General features: G+C 35.3%; 1 protein-coding gene across 5 annotated transcripts in view; it reads left to right on the top strand.

The window, feature by feature from the left end:
- NIPBL (NIPBL cohesin loading factor) overlaps nucleotides 1-15,880 on the top strand; it is a 149,845-nt gene that overhangs the window by 89,179 nt on the left and 44,786 nt on the right. For all 5 annotated transcript variants that reach the window (XM_058824244.1, XM_058824243.1, XM_058824247.1 and 2 more), the window contains one exon: nucleotides 3,199-4,719. In XM_058824244.1, the coding sequence (XP_058680227.1) occupies nucleotides 3,199-4,719 (1,521 nt within the window). The remainder of the gene's footprint in view (nucleotides 1-3,198; nucleotides 4,720-15,880) is intronic.

Raw genomic sequence — 15,880 nt, 5'->3', positions numbered from 1 at the left:
AGCTTCAGATCTAGGTCTGTAAGATTTCAAAGAAAGACATTAGTCTGATATTTTGGTGAAGCCCCAGATCCCAATATTTTCCCTCCCAAAAAATACTACTGTCTGTGGAATGAAGTTTGAATACAGATGCCTTGAAGGATATGAAGTATATTTCAATGGATATTGTAAAAATTCATCTGTTCATATTGGGACTCATGACTTAACGAAGAAGCTGTATGCAAATTTCCGTATATTCGACTGTGCAAGAGAAGATCTGAAGACATCTGTTTTTAGAGGTTCCCTACTCTCTTCTCATCTCACTGTTCTAATTCTTGTATAGCTGAAAGTGAGTTCAAGATTTTATGAAGCCCTCAGAACCCAATGGTATGTTTCAGCTTTCAAATTTTTGTAGCTGTTATTTCAACTTCAAAAGTTTTTGTACTTATTCAATGGAGTTTTTTCATTATGCTTTTTGAAGGCAGTGGTACTATATATTCATCCTATCTTTTTTGCCCTAGTTAACTGGATACTTTCTTATACTTAGGACAGCTTTTTTAGTCCTAGATCCAGAATTCTCATAGAGACAAAGTGGTAATGATTGAGTTTAGTTTTGAGGCTCACTTTCAAGATGTACTGGAAATAAGAAGAAATCTGTGAATGATCTGTAACTCTGTCTGCAATCACCTTGCCATCTAAGAAAATTAAACTGTGAAGGTGTCCCTTTCTTCTCAGGCAAGATGTCAAGTTACTAAAACATCAGTATTCTAATGTCAAGATAGATGAAGAATGTGCATCAGAAGAGCTATGTATTTAGAGAGAATATGTGTATCAAGTTGTGATGTAATCATCTACTTATGTGTTCTCAACTTACGATTTGACATTTTGGATGATGAAGAGCAGCAGCATGATGAACCTGGTCCCATACAGAAGTCCAAGCAAGAAAATTGGCCCTACTTGAATTGTTTTGGTTGTTTGTTCTTGGTGCCGTCAGCATGAGGGCTCTGAAAGGTGAGTTTTGGTTGATCCAGCTGCAGCTGTCTAAGGCATCACAGCTCATGGCCATCTGCTCCTGTAGTAGGCATAAGAGAGGAAGGCATTTTCTTGCTTAAAGCTGAATCATTCAGCCTGGTAGGTTAATGCTGACCGCCTTCACTACTGCCTTATGGTGATGCATTAGAGAGTAGTTGTGGAAATATGAATGTGGGTTCCCTTCTGCTACAGATGATAACTTCAGTTAAAGAAATGGGGCAGATAATGAATAACAGTAACATCTTAAAGATTACTGTTAGATCCACCATCAGAGCTTTTCAGGACTTTTTCAGTGTGCCTGGTATTTCAGGAATAAAATGACAACTTTTCATAAGAAAACAAGTTTCTGAACTTAGATTTCAAAATGTAAAGGATTTTAATTGAGAAGTAAGGTAATGATGTGTGTGGATATATGCATATTTGTTCTAATCCATAGTGAAGAAAAATTAATCTATTTAAGTCCTCATATGAATCCAGCAGTTGCTGTAGCACAGGAAAAGCAAAAATCTCCATGCTAAAAAGCTGCATCTTTGATTTGGAAAATTTATTTTGCCTTACATGTCTATCACAAAGTTGGCATTCATTCCTATAGGCTTCTGTTGAGCTTTGCAAAATTCTTTATTTGCAGTTGATCAGTTTCTGCATGGAGTTTATTGTATCTGTCTTTACCTGTCTTCCAGCCATTAAATCTTGTACAAAACTTTTGGGTTTTAGAAAGTTAGAGATATCCAAATAGATTTGAGGATGAAAATGATAGAGAAAAATCCTGTTCACATCACTGGAATTGACCATGTTATTTCTTGTCGTTGTGGCCTAATTTTAATTTTGGAGGTGATCCTTCAAAGTATTTCTAAATAAAAATCCTCTAAAAATTTTCAAGAAATTAGAACTCATATGTTGTGATTCTGGTTTACATTTCCAGAGGACTGTGTGGATTTTTTCTTTGACATTTATTTCCCTATTTCTTGATTACATCTTCCTTACTGTACATTCACATGCTCTGAATGGAGAGCTGGTTCATTGCATCTGGTGCTAAGGCACAACAAACCTAGGCATAAAGAACAGTATTTTTCTTGCTTTGCATTTGTGGTCTCGACATTTTGGCAATAGATCTATGTTCAGTAATTCCTTACAATCTTATCCCCGGATTACAGAGAAGGGTTTTTTTGACAAATTATGCAGTGGTAGTTGAGAAATGAGAATATAAGCCATAGTGCAGATAAAGCATCTAGTTTGCATGGCAGAAATTAATTTTAGTTTAGAGTTCTGTGTTGGTAATATAAATGGGTTGTAGTTTTATATGGGTAGAATATACTCCTTTGGATACTTCCATGTGCTTCTCATGTCTATGAATTCTACCAATTACAGGTGGTTGACTTAATTTTTCTGTATTCTGCTCCTAATGTTTTTTAGTGTAAACTGAAGGGCTTATTGCAGAGTCAGGTTCTTGACAGAAAATTATCACAATACTTTGTGTTTCATCTCAAGTTTTTAAGTGTGTAGCGGTCCCCCAACTAATATGCATGTGTTAAGGTAGAGACTCCAACTGGTTTACTGCTTTGTTTCAAAGAGAAGCATGGAGGGTTGGTATAGTTACTTTATCAGTTTTGTTCATTCCCTGACTAAAATATGTGTGAAGTCCAGCTGATCCACTGAACCAAGTGGGGAAAACCTCTGTCGTAATCATTGCAGATCCTTGCTTACTTAGTACTTGTGTAATAAAGAGGTTGGATCTGCAGAAGATATCTTCTATAGTAGTATTCCTCAAAAACTAGTTGTGGAGCTGCAGCTTAACTTTGACTTTTCAGATTTCTGCTTCAAGTGTAATTAAGGAGTTTGGGAGTTTTTTTAATGGGGTTGGATTTTTTGGTCCTTATGTATTGCAGCTACTTTATTAGGTGGTTCACTTGGGAATTACACAGGACCTTTGATTTCATATGTTTTGAGGGAGGGTTTTTTTAATGATTAGCTGGCATTTGTGGGACAGTGAATGATAGTCTGAATACATTAAAAAGTATTAGTTAGAGAAGTCCTATTCTTGCTTTTAAATTCAGTGGATTTTGTTTTGTGTGCACATCCATGCTGTGGAGGATTCGTTATGGGAATGGAAGGGAATGGACATTCTTCCTTGAACATTTATCAGTTTTTATATATAATTTGTGATTTTTTTTTTTCTCTTTTAACTTGCAGATAAGCCTCTAAAGAAGCGAAAACAAGAAAACAAACCACCAGAGGCTGGAGGTGCTACTGGAGGAAATAGAACAGCTTCTCAGGAGACAGGTTCTGCAGGAAACGGGGCACGGCCAGCACTGATGGTTAGTATTGATCTGCAGCAAGCAGGAAGAGCAGACTCTCAGGCAACTGTAACTCAGGATTTGGACACCATCAAAAAACCTGAAGAAATAAAGCCGTATAATGACGGGTTTATGTGTGTTCCCCAAGAAGACACCGTTGGAGTTCTTAAATTTAAACCTGAAAACCATCCAGAAATTTTTAGGAAAAAGTCAGACTTTGAAAGTCAAAAGACAGATATCCAGCAAAATGAAAACAGACAAATGGAATTCCAGCAAAATGAGAGCAGACGGTTGGAAAGTAAATACAATGAGAGCAAGCAGTTAGAAGTGAAACATGAAAGCAGACAAATGGAAGTGAAACAGAATGAGAACAGACAGACAGAATTGAAACAAAATGAGAGCAGGCAAATGGAGATGAAACAAAATGAGGGAAAACAAAATAATGGCAAACAGGAAATACGGCAAAGGCCAGAAACACCGAAACAGAAGAGTGAAGGCAGACCTGAAACACCAAAACAGAAGAGTGAAGGGAGGCCTGAAACACCTAAACACAAACATGATAATAGGAGGGACTCCAGTAAACCTTTGCCAGACAAGAAAATTGAAATACCTAGGCACAAACTAGATGTGAAGTCTGATCTTTCAAGGATGAAACCTGAAAATCGACCTGATCCAACAAAACCGAGGCCTGATGGGCGCTCAGTTTCTGATACACCAAGGCGTGACCATGACAGCCTTAAACAAAGATCTGAGGACAGGGGTGAATCAGAGAGATACAGAGGAGATCCATCCAAGATCAGAAGGCCTGAATATTTGAGATCCTCAAACAAAAATGAACATGATTCTAAGCATGGTATTAAACCTGATGGTTCAAAACCTGAGAAATTTGAAAGGAAATATAGGCATGAGTCTGGTGATTCAAGGTTTTCTTCTGGGGATCAGAAATCAAGGCCTGACAGCCCTCGTATTAAACAGGAAAGTAAAGGGGATTCTAGCAGATCAAGACCTGATAAACCTGGTTTTAAGTCACCAAACAGCAAGGATGAACGAAGGACAGATGGTAATAAGAGTAAAGTAGATAGTAATAAAGCACATGGTGACAATAAAGCAGAGTTTCCCAGCTATTTGTTGGGGGCAAGGTCTGGCGCATTGAAACATTTTGTCATTCCAAAAATCAAACGTGATAAAGATGGCAATGTTACTCAGGAGTCAAGGAAAACTGAATTTAGAGGTGAACATAAGGACAAAGTAGAGAAGATTGGGCTAGTTGAAGATCTGAATAAAGGAGCTAAGCCTGTAGTTGTCCTTCAAAAGCTTTCTTTGGATGATGTGCAGAAATTTATTAAGGACAGAGAAGATAAATCAAGGGGCTCTTGTTTTAAACCTAACAAGAACAAGTCAACCAAACCTAATAAAGGTAAGAGTGTTTTAATATTAATTGCATTGTGTCTTTTACACTTGAGTTCTTGTAGACTTTCTACTTCTGCTGTTAGAAATTAAATGCAAACATTTGATAGTTTCTATGCTTGCTTATATGGTGAGAAATAAACTGAAACTAGTCTAAGGACTTGTCATTATCAGAAATCTTGCTAGAAATGTACCTGAAATTATTTATCTACTTCAGTACAACTACTTAATCTGGCAACTCTTTAGTGGTCTTAAGATGTACTTCAGCTGCACTAGTTTTATATGGTCCTTTATCTGGTGAAATGTAACTGTCGTGTGTATAATTTTACCTGATTAGGTCTGTCTGTATAAAGGGCTGCCACTACTGTAGATATTGTAGCTGGAATGATGGGAAATACTCACTATGCAAGCCCTACAATTATTTTTGTATTTAATTTGAAGTTAAATGGGTTTTTCCAAAGCATGTGTTTAAATGGTGGTAGTAGGAACATAGTTGCAGAATCCCACCTACCTCCTTAACACTGTAGGCACAAATCAGTTGAGGAGGTTCCGTACTTGAGACTTTCTGACAGTAGCTTAGAAAAACGTTTGATCTGTAGGAGACTTCTTTTTATCATTGTCTCTGGTGTCCATTATATGCAGAAGGAAGAAAGCTGAACAATTAGCTGGCATTTTGAAATTAGTAATATGGACAGGAAATAATTTAGAATATCTTGTAGGTTTGATATTTAACTCATTATCTCTTTGCAGATTTAACACTTTTTAAAAATAAGATCCTTTTTTTTCTTGGTACTTTCATTTTGACTTCATTGGTTTCAGACTGAAGTAGATCATTTCACACTGTGAAATCAGTATTACTAACTGGTTGGATTTCCCTTTTTTTAACATTTAAAGAATTTAAGTTTCTTATATAGTTATGTTTATAGAGTTGTTGTGTCTTAAAATAGACACAGAGGAGAGGTTTACAATTGTATAGAGGATGATGTATAAATCCATTTCCAGGTGTATAATGAATTCAAGATTAAAACACTTTTTTACATAGCTAATCTGGTAAGAAATTATGTAGAAATCATCTTCATGAATGTACAACTGTTTTATGTGCAGTTGTAAAGAGGTGTTTTCTGTATCATTAATTTCTTGTGGTATGCCTGTTTGCTATCTACTAACCAGTTTATATTAACTCTAAAAAGCCTTAATAATAATTTGTGATGTATTTTACATATTTGTAAAATATTAGCCTCCTTGTTAGGGATTTCTTTTTGTCTTGGGAATAAGAACATTATCCCTGTCCCTTTTTGAAGTTCAAAAGAGGCAAAATTTCAATTTCTAATAATAGATATCTAGTGTTAGCCATAAAATTATGGTATCTTTGTTCTCAGTTTAATCTGAAGCTTTCACATGAAACCCTTATGTCCTTTATAGAAAATGCTAAAAACTTTCTGGTGGAACTGAGGTCTAGTCTCAGTAGGATAGATTTTGAATTCACACTTTTTTATGTGCAGAAAATCAGTTACAAGTCTTCTGAACAATAGGCAGAGCATGTATGCTTTCCAAAAGTGTTTCTGAATTACTTTTTTCTTGTAGTCTGTATTATATGTGGTTATATATGTAGAATGCTTTAGTAATGTGTAAAGGTTTTAATGACTTTTGGTATGATTCTAGTACCTGTCACAGATGAGCAATTCAGTAATTTTAACATTAGGCTTATAATTTCTCTACAATGTTTTTCTGCATTTTTTTTTCTTTCTGAAGTCATCATTTTCTTGCATTTCTTGCACTTTGAAGTAACTTGTAACACGTTTTACAGGGAAAAATGGTTTGAATCTGATACAAGTCTTTTTGCAGTTCTATTTGGAATAAGATTCTTACAATGATAATAGAAATAGGTTTCATGAAAAGAATAATGTAACTCTTTTTATCTTACAAATCATGTTTTGAGTGTTCAGCAGGCAGATTTTGGAGAAAGTGTATTTGAACTGCAGATTTTTGATGTGTATATTTAGTTCTGGTTTTTTTTCCTGGTAACTTACTTCCTAGAATGCATGCTACTTAACCAGGTGAATTCCAGTGTTTTAAAAGATACAAATTTTCTATAGATATCTCTCTTCATAAGGCAAAGTCTATTTTTTAACAGCTAACTGATGTAGATGTATTCATGCCACTGACATGGTGTCCTCAATCCAGTTGAAATAGTGTTGTTTTACTTGGTGCCATTTTTAGTTGTAAACTTTTTAATACACTAAGAACAGTAATTTTCATAAATCTTCTTTTAGTTCATCCCATACTACTTAGTAGATTGTAGCAATTCTTTTCCAGTGAATTCTTGCCTTTTAGCATCATTATTCAACTTCTCACATGCCTCTTATGCCATGTAGCTTAGTATATTTTACTTTTTCTTATTTCATTACCCTTGTATCTCTTGTCTTTTCTTTTTTGCTTTCTCATCCATCCCTCCTTCAAGAAAATGTCTTCTACTGGCTTTCTCATATACAACATCATTGCTATAATTTATCTGAAATGCAGTTTAAAATATCATTGTTCAGCTAGTTCAAAACACTGTTTAGATAGTTGTTCTGTCTTAAGGGGCTAATTCCCATTCATTACAAAACTCAATAAAATTGACTCACATTACGTTACAATTAATTCTTTGCAAACTGAAAGTCCATACAACTTTTTGCATTGTTTTAGTAAATTTTAAATTTTAAATTTGTGCCTTTATTTGCATTGAACTCAAAAAAGACAAGGTAATATTTTCACCAAATTTTATAGACATGTTTGAAATTTTATCAAGTTATGAATGGGAGGGATAGCCACAGTATGTGACCTGTAATATTAAATAAATCCAAGAGTCCCTTTTGGCATTTACAAGGAAGAAGTAATTTTTCTCTCTCCCCTGATCTTTGAGCATTTTCTGAAAGATTCTGTATCTCAGAGGAAAGTTATGGAATTTTTTTCACAGTATTTTTGTTGCAGAGTCTTGTGATGAAGTCTTGTGGCCAATTTTGTCCACATCAGAATGAACTGTGACATTTTCTTTGTCTGATTTTAACATCTGTTAATGTCTTTTTTGGTTTTAATGCAAATGTATGTTGTCGTGGGACCCATGAAACTTTTCCCTTTAAGCTTGTGCCTGCAATGAGGAGGTCATGTTTGCTGTCCTTTCTTTTCAGAGCTTCAGTGAACACCTTCTCTGCTGCTTTTTTAGAGCTATGCTGATCAGCTGTGTTGGGATGGGAGCTGTTAGCAGCTTCGTGGTTACTGCATTCTGAACAGGACAAATTTTCCTTTGTTAAGTATAAGTAATGAGAGAAACTGTAACTATCTCTGCAAGATGTCTGAGTAGGTTTATAATATGTTTGAAGGGTTGTCTTTGCAAAACAAACGTCTTTTGGATCTTTCTATATCAACTAAAGGGATTTGTTGTTTTAAGGGAAAAACAAGTTCTGATCTGAATGCCATTCCTCCATTGTGTAGATTGTTGTGGGATTTAATTATCTTCACAACACAGAACTGAAGACATAAGGTTTTGCTGCTCACTGTAAGTCTTCCTAAATATACTGTTTCCTGCTGCTCTGATCTGAAATTTGAGTCAAGACTTGATGTTTCTTTGAAGGTGCTCTTCATACATACTCTTTACAGGATCAGCTAAAAATCTTACTGCTTAATCATCTTTATGTTGTTAAAACAATGCTTCTGGATTCCTCTGTGTTTTCTGCTTACATGGTTTGTTTGGGGATTTTGGTTTGTTTGTTTTTAATTCCAGGTGACTTTTTCAGAGTGTGTAGTAACTCTGATTTGGTGTTTGTGTAACATGACAGTCTGTCTTTGGGTTCTAGCATTGTTGGAAATAGTTTCACTTGGGAAACAGCAATCAATTATCTTCTAGTAGTGACAAGAAAGGGAGTATTTCAGGATGAAAAGCTGTATCCAAATTGTGTGGGCTCAGTTGAGTGAACTTGTTATGCCTCTCACTGATTTCTAGTTGGTGTAGCCAAACTACTTAAAGGTGCTTAATGGTACAGATGAAAACTGGGAAAGGAAGTACCAGTTCTAAACCTCATTTAAATCCTACATGTACAGGAATTCTATAAGGGCAAAATTTGGTTATGGATGTTAACACGTCAACTTTTAGAGTTCACACTAATTTGTTTCCAAAATAACAATTTCTTAATGCTGAGACAGACACCCCAAAATCGGAGGGGCCACAAGGAAATAACTGCATTAAAAACATACTACCTTGGGAAAGGAAAAGTTTGAAACTCAGCTTGCTTCCCATAAAATTGTGCTTTTGTAAAGGTTAGCATTGTGAAAATCCTCAGTTCCATACATCTTGAATTTGAAATGACTGTCCTGAAGTTCCCCGTAGCAACTGCATTTGAATGTGTCAAGGCCAGAATCATAACATACTGACCATCTTGCTATGTATGCAGCACCAGGTGGATTTGTAGAAAATTATGCCACATTTCAGAGGAAAGAAATACTGTATTTCAGCATTTACAGCAGAAAATTTATAAAGACTCTTCTCAGCTCAAATGTTTAAACCTTTATCAAACTAAAATTTAATTGTAATTATAGAAAAATGACTTTCATAAGAGTTCTACAGTCTTCCAGTTTTTCTCTTTTCTGATATGTTAATGACTACCTCTCATCTTGACTAGACTAGAAGAGGAACTGGCTCACCCTTGTGCCATTAGAAGTATTTCAAGATGCTTGTTGGTTTTGCAGAGGATCCACTTTAATATGTTCTTTGTTTATTGAGCCCTGATTATTTGGTGTTTTTTCCTGGATTTAAGGGTTTCATTTTGAAAAATATTCCAAGCATTGCTTAGTTAAAAGTCTAAATTATATATAACTTGGTAAAGTCAAGGAAGATCTGATTTCTCCAACACACTTTGTGCTGGAATGGTTTTGCTCCTACTTGCAGGGAATTTTAAGATATGGTATGTCTGTCCCATTCCAGAAGGTAACTGGGATTTGTGTGGGCATTGTACATACTTTCTGGGGCCTTCATTTTTTGGTGCTAGTTTTTCAAAAGTAGATGTTGGATAAGCTGGTATTGGTACCTCGCAGGAATCAGCCACTGCACTTATGTATGATCTATTACTGGTAATAGAGGAGACATTTTCAGCACAGAGCCTTGCCTGGTGGCTGCTTTCCTGCTATTTGTTTCCTACTTTAGACTTTGCTACTAAGGTAAATATTTTGATTCTTGCTCCTACAGTATTTTTCTGGATAGGAAGAGTGAACTTCGTGTATGTCGCATGGAATTCTTAGCAGCAACACTGAATTTGACCCAAAGCACCAATTTCATTATACTTTGATTTGTCTGAAATATGATGCTTTGTCTGTTTGCAGATTTAGTGCAATGTTTAATTAGTTGATTTTTGAAAAATTACTTTGGCAAATGTGATAGACGTTTATTACCTAACTTGTCAGAACAATTTCTTGAAAGTCCAAAACTGCTCTTGGTTCATTGACATGGGTACTTTATTGAGTTCCTCTTGTTTCTGGGAATAGCTAAGGCTATTTTGCATAAATAATTTTTGCAGCAATGCATTGCAATGTGTAAATATGGCCCAGCAATTTGTCTGATGTCAATTACAGTATGCACTGCAGACTTTTCATGTGTCTAAGGATCTAAAGGTGGATATTGATCTTGGCTTATGTGCCAGGATATGTGCTTGAAATTTTTGGCTTGAATTTTCTTCTAGCCAAAAGATAAATTTGACTAAATACAAATACCAAAAAGCCTCATATTAGCTTCTGGAGAATTAACTTTTCTGTTGCTCAACACTGTCAGCTGTTCTAGCTGACTCTTTTCATGTCAGAAAATTAAAACTGTTTACTTAAAATTTGGAGGTTTTTTTTTGCTCTGTGGGAATACTACCAGCAAACAGAAAAAAATAGCATGGAACCTTTTTTGTCTTTCAAATTACTGAACTGTTGTTTTCATTGAATAACTTTTCTTCAAATATACATTCTGTTTAATCATCTCTCGAGCTATTTTCCTGTACTATTTTATATTTAAAGCTAAAACATCAGCAATCTTTTGTTGTTGTTCATGATGTAATTGTTATCTTGAAGAAGCAAAACTAGTAGCTTCATGCAATATTTGCAGTGATAAGGACTGAGAATGTTTCTATGCAATAGTAAGAAAAATAAGCATTTATGTGTTAATTAGCATTGATGTGCCTAGAAGTCACAGATAAGAACTAAAATAATGGTTTTGGTTTCCTTATTTTCTGCAAAGGTTTTGGTTGTATTATATTCCTTATATAGAAGGTTTTGTTTTATAAGAAGAGAAATTCTGAGGAATGATCTGATTTTATTTAATTAAGATCTTTTGTCTCAGGCTCAGTAAACAACCTGAATACATGGCTGGAAAAATAAATTAGTCATAAATTTCAGATCCCAAGCATTAATCATTGTAGGGTCAACAAATGGTTTGGGTTAGAAATTACCTTAAAGATCTTCTCATTTCTACCCCCTGCCATGGGCAGGGACACCTTACACTGGATCAGGTTGCTCAGAGCCCCATCCAGCGTGGCCTTGAGCACTGCCAGGGATGGGGCACCCACAACTTTTCTGGGCAATTTGTTCCAGTACCCCACCACTCTCTCAGTAAAGAACTTCTTTCCAACATCTAGACTAAGTCTCTCCTGTTTTGTTTTAAAACTGTTCCCCCTTGTCTAGTTGCTATCTGGCAGTGTAAAAAGCCACCCTCCTTTTTTTGTAAGCCCCTTTTAAGTACTGAAGGGAGTTTTAATAGAAGCATATTAACAGATAATTGCATGCTGGGTTTCGCAACTGTACAAAATACCTTAACTTCTTTAACAATAAATTGAGTTGGCCTAAATTTCAATGCATATGTTCAAAAGCAATGACAGCAAAAATTCAGAAGCACCCCCCAACACTGATTCATAAAAGCAAGGGAGTTTGTGCAGTGTTATATTTATTTCAATTGCCAACCTTCCTTCTTTTTATTCTGAGTATTCCTTTATTTTTTGTACAGCATCTTGGAAAGCTAGGCTGCTGTAGCCTCCTTTTATCAATTTCTGTACAGACAAAAAGTCAGCAATAAGGCCAGCAGTAAGTTCCGACAGTAATCATATAGCTTGAGAACATCATTGATGCCAATCTAAATATGACTTCTCTTGGCATTTAGAGAGAGTGTGTGTTGGATGTGTTCCCTGCTCTCTGCCTGGGTATTTCCAAGTTTCCTTTTGAAATATCCTCCTTCCCTCCTTCTAAAAATGTTTATTTCTTCTCAAAGTATTTTGCACTATTTTAAAATTCTTTTTGAATCTATGTTTCTTAGCTGTGGTTAATGATGACCTCTGTTGTATCATGGAATTATTCTGTTACCATGTCCAGATCCTTCTCTGACCAGCCTGTCTGGATCCCATCTTTCAAAGCCTGAGCTAAGGACTGGAGTAAAAGCAGGGAGTCTGAAACTCCTTTTTTTTTTTTTTAGGCTTGGAGCCTTTCCATTGTGCTACTGTTGGGATAGTTGAGGAAGAATTGTTCTAAAAAATATGTTATAGCAGGTTCCGTGAAATGTAGGACATACTTCTCCCTAACATTGCCATTCTCCATCCTGCTGAATTGATTGAAGCAGAGAATCCCTGTATGTGCAGCCCCTTGGGTGGTGATGAGGGCATCTCAGTCTCCACCCTTTTTTTGGCATGAGTATGTCTGAAGTGAGCTCTGGAGTTAGCCCTTCACATATGTAGTCAAAAGAAGAGGGTAAGGCACTCAATAGAGGGTTATATCCTTTTGGATACATCCTGTAGGATGTAGCTGTATACCCTTCCGTAAGCTTTACAGCAGAGAAGAGGAGAGGAAAGAGGAAAGACCGTAAATGTCCTACTCAGTTTGTTTTTACCAGTATTCATTTGATTATGTGTTTTTCAGCTGATGATAGAGTATTGAGATAAAAGTGGAACTTCCATCATATGAGCAGATATGTCCTCCTCAGAACTTAAATTCACCTATAAAAATTACTGGGATTTCCCTGTGTTTCCCCTTCTGTTCCTGAAACTGTTCAGGGCACAAAATTATTTTGACAAATGTGAAGCTGGTGGGCAGCAGACTTATCACCAGGGGCTCACTGCGCTGTATAAATAACACACTGGAGCATTTTAAGGGAGAACCTGGTGGAAATGATATCATTAAATTTGCACAATTGAGAAAGAATCAAAGATTTTTCAACTTCAACCAGCAACCTTTTTATGAGTTTATAGGCACTCATGTGGCCTTTTGCATTCCAGTGCCTGAATGCTATGCTGTAACAATAGTTAGCTATTTTATAAGGGTGTTTATTTTCTAAACAGTTTATAACACAGGGAAGTACTTCTGTCCTTTCTTTTTTTTTCTTTTAGTTCCTTGTCTAATACACAACTTTATCTGCTGAGAATTTGCTGTAGATTTAACCTTCAAATCTCTGCTTTTTTAGCTACAGTGGCATGGCTGTTCAACAAGATAGCAGCACTCTTCTTATAGGATAAGGATATTTTATTTCATTTAGCACAGGTTTCAAAGTTGGTTGAGCTAATCCAGAAAGAAACTGCTTTCCTTCCTGCATGTAAATGCCTAACATAAGACAAAAGTTAGACTGTAAGCTTTTATTAGAAAAGGGAGGAATATCCTTTAATGCTCAAATGCTCAGAGAGGATATTAAGGAAGGTGAGCTTAGTCTCTCTGAAATAATAACAAGACTGGATACATTAGTCATTGGCAAAATAAGAAAAGTCCAGTGGCAGGTATAATGTCTTTTGTAACAAAAGAGGAGCAAGAAAAGGGCAAAATTGAGCTGCAGTCAGTAGGGCTTTTTTAAATGTCCAAATGAAGACGAGTGACAGTTCTCTAGTATAGAAATTCAGTGGTCAGACTTCAATTTCTAAATGCTGAGAAATGGGAAGATTCATATCCTCACCCCAAACAGGTGGCATTATTCCCTTCTCACACCCTCGTGTGTTCTTTCGTATAATGTCTTCATAGCTGGAAAAGGTGTATTTTAAAATCAAGATACAGAGAGAGATTACAAATATGAATTTGCATTAACTGCAGTTTTGCAGAAACAGAAATATATTTATATTTCCACTGTATTAACTGTCTCATAGGTACGAAAATAGCAATTCAGAGTTTAGATTTCTAAGTGTATTTTAATCTTGGTGTCTCATAGTTCACAAGAAATTGTACCAAGATCTGATCTAAACCATGCAGTTATGTTCCATAGTTTGGAAAGCAAAGATAAATAATTCAAGAAAAAATAAGAGTTTATTCATGTTGATTTTGATTTCATGACAGAAACAGCCTCTCTGATCCTGGAAAGCTCACCTAACGATCAGTAAGAATCATCCTCTTTTCCATGGATGCTTGTTTGAAAGTTGTTACATCAAGCCAGGTGAAACTAATATGAGCACTAATATGAGATTGTTAAGTCAAAAAATTATTGCGCTGTCCGTGTTGAATGGACCCAGCGAAAGTCCATAAGGATGTTACCTTTTTTACTGTCTAACCTCTCTTGAAGGATAATCTGCCAAGATCAGGAAGATCTAATTGACTTGCAAAGTCAACACAAATTGATACTGGATCCTCCTAAAGATAGCATATGCATAAACGTTAGCTAAAGCTGTTTTACAAAGTTGAAGCTGCAAAACACAATACCGAGCTGTGAACCAGATCTGTTCTTTTCCATTAGTTTTTTAAGCCATATGTGGAGAAAGAAATCTTATATAAATAGTATTAGGATATATAGTAATGGGATATATGTATGTATATATATTACTATATATATACATATATACACACATATATGTACATATACATATATATAATATATAGTAATAGAATATATCCTCTAGATATTTATAGAAATTTTTCTACTATGTACAGTAAAACCCTCTGAAAAGCTTCCCAGACTATAATAAGATATAAGACCAGTCTTACAGATTAATTAGTTTCTCAGTGAGGTTCTCTAATTGATCTTTAACTGCTATATTTTGTAAAGAAATGCTTGGTGAGAAAACAATTTATCTTGAGAGTAAGTGGGCATTGAGTAGTAGATGAAGATTCATTAACATATTTCCTTACAAACTTTTTGATGCTAGCAATCAAGCAAAATGAAGAATTTATTCTTCTCTGGGAAGTAACTTGCATGTAAGTTGTGGAGAGCATTGCATATGTTTGGAGAAGCACTGTAGAAGTGACTGTTCATGTATGCAGTTCTGTGAAATGAATTATTCTTCTGTGTCTTCCCTTTGGTCTCACCAGTGTGGAGTTGGTTAGAATGCTCTTCCTGGCAATAAGAAAAATATTTTATTATGATGGTACTTTTCTTCTGGTTTTTGTTTGTTTGTTCATTTGTTTGTTCGTGTTTTGGGTTTTTTTTTCTTTTGGATGTTTGGTTGGTTGGTTTTGTTTGTTTGGGTTTTTTCCCAGTTGTTTCCTTTAACAGTTGCAGAAGTTTTGAAATTATGTGTAAATGACATCTGAAGAATACATATGCCTATAGTGTCATTTGAGACATGGTGTACACTGATCACACACATTGCAGAAAATGAAGTTTTTCCATTGGTGCTGACAGTCCTTCAGCAAGATATTTGGCATTCTATTAGATTATCAAGTAACTTTTTAGTGAAGTCTTTTTTACTGTTTAAAAAGCCATGCTTGCTAGAGCCAAATGTAAGTGAATGAAGACATGGAAGTAGCTACTAGGTCTTAGCAAACTTAGCAAAAAATTTTGAAAGTTGAAAGTGATTGTACATGGATTTTTCAATTTTAAAAAGGTTTTTTTACATATCCTATTAATTGTTTTATAAAATTTCCCATAAACTGAAAAGGCATTAGCATGTGTTTTATAACCTAATTCTTATTGCTATGTGACTGGATTCTTAGGTGAGCTGAATTCTTGTAAGTATTTCTTTACCACTCTGAACAGAAAAAAAAACCACTGCCTACATTATAAAATCGAAGATATTAAAGAAGGATTTTAGTAAGATATTTCTAATGACTTTTGAGCTGCCCTGACTAAAGACAGCATACTCCAGACTTGACCAAAAGTACAGAAAATCCTTGATTTTCTTCAGAAAGGTTGATAAGTCCTTCTCCGTATATATTAGAATTGTACATACATGTACAGTCATGCTTAACTCCTCTGTATGGCATAA

This window comes from Ammospiza caudacuta, chromosome Z, assembly GCF_027887145.1.
Source record: "Ammospiza caudacuta isolate bAmmCau1 chromosome Z, bAmmCau1.pri, whole genome shotgun sequence".
NCBI classification, from domain to species: domain Eukaryota; kingdom Metazoa; phylum Chordata; class Aves; order Passeriformes; family Passerellidae; genus Ammospiza; species Ammospiza caudacuta.
The sequence above is the reverse complement of the archived record's forward strand: the minus strand, read 5'-3'. Positions and strand labels throughout refer to the sequence as shown.